The sequence below is a fragment of the Musa acuminata genome, chromosome BXJ1-4 (genome assembly GCF_036884655.1).
Source record: "Musa acuminata AAA Group cultivar baxijiao chromosome BXJ1-4, Cavendish_Baxijiao_AAA, whole genome shotgun sequence".
Taxonomy (NCBI): domain Eukaryota; kingdom Viridiplantae; phylum Streptophyta; class Magnoliopsida; order Zingiberales; family Musaceae; genus Musa; species Musa acuminata.
Window position 1 is genome coordinate 27,096,462 of NC_088330.1, and position 8,539 is coordinate 27,105,000.

General features: G+C 37.8%; 1 protein-coding gene across 1 annotated transcript; it reads left to right on the plus strand.

Annotated features, from left to right (window-relative positions):
* Positions 1 to 603: 603 nt before the first annotated feature.
* LOC103981880 (hydroxyproline O-galactosyltransferase GALT6) lies at positions 604 to 4,849 on the plus strand. The gene is made up of 7 exons (XM_009398634.3): positions 604 to 1,651; positions 1,886 to 2,115; positions 2,204 to 2,491; positions 2,567 to 2,695; positions 2,802 to 2,975; positions 3,616 to 3,723; positions 4,337 to 4,849. Exons 1-7 carry the CDS (start codon positions 778 to 780, stop codon positions 4,541 to 4,543), a joined length of 2,010 nt encoding a protein of 669 aa, XP_009396909.1. The 5' UTR covers positions 604 to 777; the 3' UTR covers positions 4,544 to 4,849.
* The last annotated feature ends 3,690 nt before the right edge of the window (positions 4,850 to 8,539 follow it).

An 8,539-nucleotide genomic window follows, 5' to 3' on the forward strand; every position in this document is an offset into this window, starting at 1 on the left:
CCTGCCACCGCCGCCCCCCTCCGCGTTTCGCTGTTGCCAGGTGGCAGTCGGTCCCGCTCCTCCCTGCTAACAAACATTCGTTCCATTGAGTTGTTGATTAGGCTCTCTAATTGACTATTAGTTGACCTAAAATTGTAATTAATGTCATACATGAAGTGCTTATATTTTTTGTTGCTTACGGCTTAAGCGTGACGAACGCGTCGAGCAGCGACTAAACTGCTGCCAGTCGTGTCGTGTTCGGCCTCGGAGACTAATTAGTAGCATTAAAGCCCGCGCCGTTGCAACGACACACATGTTTGTCATTCAAAGAACAAGTCTGACACGGTGTTTTATTTTTTTTTTTTTGACCATTTCTTTTCGAACAAAAAGTTAGCACCGACAGGGAACATCAGGGCGCAGCAAAGACGAGACTGGCACTCACGCGGTGTTGATGACGTGTAGTGTTGTTACTTGGTTACTATGGATTTTGCTGTTTTTGTGGCATTCAGTGGATAGAAAAGCTAAAAGTTCGAATTTTTAGGCTGGTCAAGAAAAAAGAAAATAACGGACCTCGAAGGTTCAAACGGCTATATCTTCTCTTCTCGTCGTCCATGTTGGTCCGAATTCTCTAGGGTTAGGGATAGCGACGAGGGCTGGGGTTCTTCTCTTTCCGCCCGAAGCCAATCTGGTCCTTTCGGGGTTGCGAGTTTGGTTTCGCGAGGGGCGCGCTGTTGTGCCCCGATCGATCACGGGCTCGATTCTTGGTTGGAGCGGGAAGCAGGCGCCGGAGGTGGAGCGATGAGGAGATCGAAGCTGGAATCGTCGATTCCTGTGAGTCGGAAGAGGTTTGTGCAGTTCCTGCTCGGTGTAGGGCTGCTTTACCTCTCCTTCCTACTCCTCTGCGAGCTCCCTTTCGTATCCCGCCGCTTCGCGCCTGGAGCCGGCGGGCTTATCGGAAGCGACGTCGTCGCCCGCCGGGTCGCACTCGACAGCGAGGAGGAGAGCCAGGGGAAGTATGCACCGGTTCGCCCCTTCATATTCCCTTATCGGCAGGCGCAGTCCTCCCCCGCTCCCTTCCAGCGACGGCCGCCACCCGATCGGCGGGGCCGTCGCTTGCCGGCCTTGTCTGGGTTGGCGCTGATGGAGCTCAATGCCAGCGGAATTGGAGCCTTCTCGGAGCTCCACAAGTCGGCGAGGGACGCGTGGGAGGTGGGAAAGAGGTATTTTGAGGAGCTGCAAGCTTCACCGGCGCCATCTGCAGCGGCACCACTGCAAGAGAGCCGGGCAGAGGAGAGATGCCCAAACTCGATCATGCTGTCGGGCGCAGAGTTCCAGGAGCGAGGGAGAGTATTGGTGCTCCCCTGTGGGCTCACGTTGGGTTCCCATATTACTCTGGTGGCAAGGCCGCGCCGGGCGCACGCTGAATATGACCCAAAGATTTCGTCTTTGAAGGAAGGTGAGCAGGCTATTATGGTGTCGCAGTTCATGATGGAGCTGCAGGGGCTCAAGACGGTGGATGGTGAAGATCCGCCTAGGATCCTCCACTTCAACCCCCGATTGAAGGGTGATTGGAGCGGGAAACCGGTGATTGAGCAGAATACTTGCTATCGCATGCAGTGGGGATCACCTCAGCGGTGTGAGGGCTGGAAGTCCAAGGCGGATGAGGAGACTGGTATATTTTCTAGCGTACTCGTAGGCAAAAATATCTAATTCCCTTTTTGAGCTTCTGAATATTATTGCAATTATTTTTTTTAATTTTCTTGTGGCTTGTTTTGTATCGACTATTTAATTTGAACTTTAGAAAGTCCATTTTGAGAGCATGTGAATTAGCGTTGTGAATGCCTTTTTTTACTTTTAATTCAGTGGTTCTTTTATTATTGAATCTAATATGGAGGTTCTAATGCAGTTGATGGGCTGGTGAAGTGTGAAAAATGGATTCGTGATGATGATAACCGGGTGGAGGAATCTAAGATGTCATGGTGGTTCAGCCGTTTGATTCGTCGAACAAAGGTCTCACTTGATTGGCCATATCCATTTGTAGAAGACAAGTTGTTTGTTCTAACGCTTAGTGCCGGTTTAGAAGGTTATCATGTGAATGTTGATGGGAAGCATATAACATCCTTCCCTTATCGCACTGTAAGTTAAGCTTGAAAAGTTCTTTCTTAGGTTGGCCTCTGAACAATATCTTACATTCTGATGATCTAAGACCTTATCCTGCCTACAGGGTTTTGTTCTGGAGGATGCCACTGGACTGTCATTGAATGGTGACCTTGATATTGATTCAATATATGCTGCTTCATTGCCCTCCACACATCCTAGTTTTGCCCCACAACGGCATCTAGAATTGTCTGCTCAGTGGCAGGCTCCTCCATTTACTGACGAGCCTGTCGAACTCTTTATCGGCATACTTTCTGCAGGAAACCATTTTGCGGAACGCATGGCTGTGAGAAAATCATGGATGTCTGCAGTCAGGAGATCGTCAAATGTGGTAGCTCGGTTCTTTGTTGCTCTGGTAATTGTTGCAGCTGCAAGTTGCTTTGAGTTTCTATGTTTTTGGTTCAGAATCTGATAGTTCTAATATTGGCAGCATGGTCGAAAGGAGGTGAATATGGAGCTAAAGAAGGAGGCAGAGTTCTTTGGGGACATTGTTATAGTGCCTTTCATGGATAATTATGATCTAGTTGTGCTGAAGACAATTGCAATATGCGAATATGGGGTAAGTGAATCTTGTCTAATGAATGTTGAGATTAAGCTGCTTAAGCTGGTACTGTATTATCTCAGTAGTTGTTAATCATTTTCTGCTTTTGTCTTCTGCAAAATAGGTTCGAACAGTATCTGCCAAGTATATAATGAAGTGTGATGATGACACATTTGTAAGACTCGACTCAGTTCTAAAGGAAGTAAAGAAAGTTCCAGCTGATAAAAGCCTTTATATAGGGAATATTAATTACTACCACAAGCCCTTGCGTTCTGGAAAGTGGGCAGTCACATATGAGGTATGTGCTGTCTACTGTATACAGTTTTTACTAATTTGTAGATATGTTTAAATTATTATTTAAGGAAGCCTCTGCATATCTGCAACAAGAGTATATGTATGTTTTTACTTGGTTGCATCTCTGTTTCAATTAATTTTAGCATCTTATAGTTTATTTTCCTCAAGTAATCTTTTTAACAAGTCTGGAAACTTTCTTCTTTTCGGGTTACAAGACTTTTCGCTTTAAACATATCTACCATAAGTATGCCGATAAATATTGTTCCATCTGGCTGTATGTCCCTTTAAAAAAGGAAAAACGTTGTAGAATACAATTATCCATATTATTACTGCATACCTTTAAACTCTTGTGAATTGTGAACCATAGTTTCCTATGGACATCAATTGATTGCGTAGTTATCAGTTATCAGCATGTCTTATTTTACGTTATTGTGCTACTCCTTGTTTCAATGGATGACAAAACAGAATATATTGTTTATCTTGTGGCAATGGTGCAATTCTTACCCAATAATCTTCTGATTTTTGTGGTGCTTTTATTCCTTGTAACTACCAATATGTTTTTACTTTCTGGCTATGCGGCTATGAAGCAGTATGCTTATTGTTTTATTTTAAGGTTGTGAAGTAATATCAACTTTGTGCTTCAGGAATGGCCAGAGGAGGATTATCCGCCTTATGCTAATGGTCCAGGCTATGTTGTATCAGCTGACATTGCACATTTTGTGATTTCGGAGTTTGAGAAGCATACACTAAGAGTAAGATCCATTAACTTGTATCTTAATGCATCATTTCTTAGAGTTTTGTTGCTTCAAAATTATAGGACTACTTTTGTCTGACTAATAATTCACATAATTAAACTAGATTCTCCTTGTGTTATTTTAAAAATATTTGATGTAGCACTGGTTTGTTTGACATGGAAGAACAAGAAAAAAGTTCACGAACACATGCATGCTTATCAACCTAACTAGTTAATGGCCTTTTGTCCTTCACTGGCTCTCATATTTCTTGGAAGTGATAATATTTCTTCTTTTTTTGGGAATAGTACAAAATTTTCAATTCTTTAAATAGCATAATTTTTCTAATGATCTTCAGGCCTTTATAGCATACATTACAAAAAGTTTTCTCTTGAAAGAAGCAAAAGAGAACAGATGGTACTTTCTAATGCGCGGCTGTAAGATCCATAAAATTGCAAGCCTTTAAAATGTTATAAATGTTGAAGTGGATGATGTTAAGGGGATTCGACTTATACCATTTTGTATAACTGGAGATGGAAAACATAATTCTTTGTCAGATACATACAAAGATTGGTTTAGGTTTTTGGGCTTTTAGGACTTTCTGAGACGCTCTAAAAAGTTTTCTTTTGTGCAGTTATTCAAGATGGAAGATGTGAGCATGGGCATGTGGACTGAGAGTTTCAACAATAGGAAGCCTGTGGAGTATGTCCACAACCTCAAGTTTTGCCAGTTCGGCTGCATTAATGATTATTACACGGCTCATTACCAGTCTCCGAGACAGATGATGTGCATGTGGGAGAAGTTACAGGCAGGAAAACCTCACTGTTGCAACATGAGATGATACTGGTGCAAGTGGCAGCTCAGAATCCAATTTTGTAGCTATAACAGGCCCCTTCTCGAGGGCCATAAAAGGAGGGTTTCATCTGATTCAAACGCCCCTTCCAGATTTGTTCATTATTTTATTCTCTTTGTGTTGTGGGGAAGTGCTATTCAGCTACTTCCTTGTACATGTAAAAGAAAAGAAAAAGACGGAAAGATTCTTGAGCTACATTGTCCAAATCTATCTCTCTAGAGCGAGATAATATATGTATGCTGATGTTTCATGTTGTGGATCCATAAATCACTTTCTTTCCCATTCTCATTTTTCTACCATATCTTTGGCAAAGTTTTATAAGATCCATTGTCTGTGCAAGTGCTCCCTGCCAGTTGTGAACAACGAGGCTTGTGGCAAAAGTTATCTTTGCTCCTCATCTAGTCTCCAAAGTCTGGTTTGCCGTCTGCTCTTTTCCTCATGTACTCAAGTCAAAGACTCACTTAGTTCTTCCTATGTGAACTTAAGGGCTTTTCTCCTGTTCCTTTCCAGGCCATGGACCAACTGCTTGGCTGTTTTTGGTACCAAGTGACTATTTATGTCAGACTTCTGCATCTACAACACGGATTTGCCCAACAGTACAAGCCATTTGTTTACTTGTTGCTGAAAGGTAGGTTGTTCACCACCATTGACTCCAACATGTGCTCATTACAAGAACTCTAGAAGAACTGTCCATTTAGCTATTTCTTCATTGGCAACAGTTGGCAAATTGTGGTCATGATTTCTGAGCTAGATGGCAAAGATTATTTTAGCAACCTTTCTTGATTGAAGTTGAGAGAATAATCTATTTGTACAACCCAAAACTTGTGGGGAATTAGCTGGAAGGGGCCATGGAAAAGGAATATTCTCTTCTTTGGTAGGAAAGAAGAGGACTTGCATGCATTCACCAGCATATTGTGACCCCTCTTTATGTCTTCATCTTGGCTGGTTAGATTGCTTTAGTTATCATTAGCTTATGACCCAAAATTGACATTTTTTTAGTAGTACATGTTTTTCCAATAATATCTGCAATTAAATAATTGGTAAACTAGCTGCTGGAGGCTTAAGTACATCATAAACCAGCCATGCTTTATCGAATTGAGTGTTGAACAATAAAACAAAATATATAAAAGTTTATATCTGAAAAATAAAAATATATAAACAATTTATACCTGAAATGAAATAAAAATGTTAAGCCGTATAAGATGTTATATTCATATGTTAAGGAGACATGCAGATGTTGATGAGAAATTAGGAGTATCTAAAATTATTTTTAATAAAAAATTAAATATTCTTAATTCAACTAAGAAAATAATATTTTTTACATAGTTCACTAGCAAAAAAAAAAATCCAGATAGTTAATCTCATATCATTGAAATATTAGGAAACTAAAGAGATTTTATGAATATAAAGAGAAGCAATATATGCATCCTTTCATCCTGGCAGTTCATGCATCGTTGTTCTTACTAATTGATTTCATCTTTGAATACTTCATGAAATTGATTTTAATATATGCCAAGGTAATTAGTCATAAACAATGGCTTTATCGTCGAGGTATTAGAGGCTATTTGACTTTTAGTGTGCCTCATTTGTTTGCTTTAGTCATAACAGTGTCATTGTATCAAATTGCAATAGTTCAAGAGGGATATTCATTATATATAAAAAAAAAAGATTAAATATCTATGGAAAGATAAATCAAATTGGTTATTGATTTTTGAAAGTGTTTCTTAAAAGAAAATGATTCATTTTGAATATAATTAACGTAATGTATCTTAAGGACTATATAAATCCCGTTGGGTTATGAAATAAATAAAGTTTCTGAAAATATAAAGAGTCCTTCCAGAGAAATATAGAAGATTGAAGCTTATCATACTCTTCCTTTGTTTGATAACTCTATCCCTTTTTTCTATCAAGTTTAACATTTGTTATCAGAGCCAGGTTAAGCTATGGTCTTTTCCCCAAATGAAGGTTCTTCTAGGCTCTCAAGATGTACGAGAGTTTGTAGAAGATGGATATGTTGAACCAAATCCAACGAGCAATGAATGCAAAAGCAAAAAAGCAATTCAAAGATAGAAGGAAGGAGAAAAAAACTTTGTTCATGATCTATCAAGAGCTTGATGATACAATATTTGAGATCATCGCTCCGGCAAATACTTCAAAGGAGGCTTGGGAAATGCTTCAAAAAGTATTCGGTGGTGTTGATTAGGGAAAGAAACTTTGTCTACAACATTTGGTGATTTATCTTAAAGACCAGTAAGAGACAAAGGTAAAAATAATGGTAAAGAATTATGCATTTCAGATGTCTATTATATTTATGATATGAAAATAATATTTTAAGCTTGGAAAAATTACTTGAAAAATATTATGATATTGAGATGAAAGATATGACTCTCTCAATTCGTGACAAGAATAAAACATTGATATCACATGTGAAAATAACAAAGAATAGAATGTTTCATCTACATTTAAATATTTTTGATCAATTAAATTATTTTAAAATATATATTGAGGATATTTCTACACTATGACATCTTAGATAAGCTCACTTAAATTTTGAGGTTTTGAAACTTCTAGAGAAGTATAATATAGTGATAGGAATGTCAAAAATTGATCACCTATTAAAATTATGTGAAGTATGTATCATAGGTAGGCAAGAAAGAAAACATTTCAAAGTTAAAAGAACAAAAAAAAGCATAACATCGACTTGATCTAGTGCACATAGATGTTTGTGGCACTATCAATCCAGTATCACTTAGAGGAAGCAGGTATTTTCTTACCTTCACTGATGATCATAGTGGCAAAACTTGGGTATACATATTAAAAGAAAAGAAAAAGTTTTAAATAAATTCAAAGAATTTAAGGATTTGGTTGAAAGATAAAGTTATTATAAGATTAAATATTTAAGAACAGGGGTGGTGAATATATATCAAATAAATTTGAAAGTTTTTATAGAAATAATAAAATTCTACATCAATTCATCATGCCATACACACCTCAACAAAATGGTGTCTCAAAAAGAAAAAATAGGATTATCTTTAATATGGTCTTCTGTATGTTAAAGGAAAAAAAAAGTTCCTAAAGAATTTTAGGGAGATGTTGTTGCTTGTGCAATTTATTTGCTTAACAGGTTTCCGATAAAACAAATCGGTAATGTTACACCAGAAGAAGCATGGAGCTTACAAAAACAAAGAGTTGATTATTTGAGAATTTTTGGAAGTGTTACATTTGATAAGATACAATAAGAAAAGAGAACAAAATTGAAGGATAAAAGTCAGAAATGTATTTTGCTAGGTTATCCAGAGAATTCCAGTGGTTACAAACTCTACAATCCTATCACAAATAAAGTTATGATGTCAAAAGATGTTGAGTTTGATGAACAATAGATTTGGAACTAGAAAAGTGATAAGCAGCATAAGAAAATTATGGCTTCACAAGAGGATGATATAATACAAGCAAACACCGAAGTAACTTTGCCAGAATCATCACCAAGATTAGCTAGGTCACATGATTCAAGAAGTCTGATTATAAGAAGGACAAGACTAATTCAGGAGCTATATGATGTGACTCGAAGGATTGATACTAATAATGATAAACATTCTTTATTTTATCTTTTTGTAGGATATGATTCATTAACCTTCGAAGAAACTTATAGAGAAGAAAAATGACGATAAGCTATGAATGAAGAGATTCATGCCACTAACAAAAATAAAACATGGGAGCATACTACACTTCCAGAAGACCACCAAGTTATCAGTGTTAAATAGATCTTCAAAACAAAAAGAAATGCAAAAGGAGAGGTGGAGAAATACATGACTCGATTAATTATAAAGGAATACAAACAACAATATGAGATTAACTATGAAGAAGTATTTGCATCAGTTGCTCGACTAGAGATAGTAAGATTACTTATCTCTCTAGCAGCTCAAATGAAATGAAAAATTTTATAAATAGATATCAAATCAATATTTCTTAATGGGGTTCTTGAAA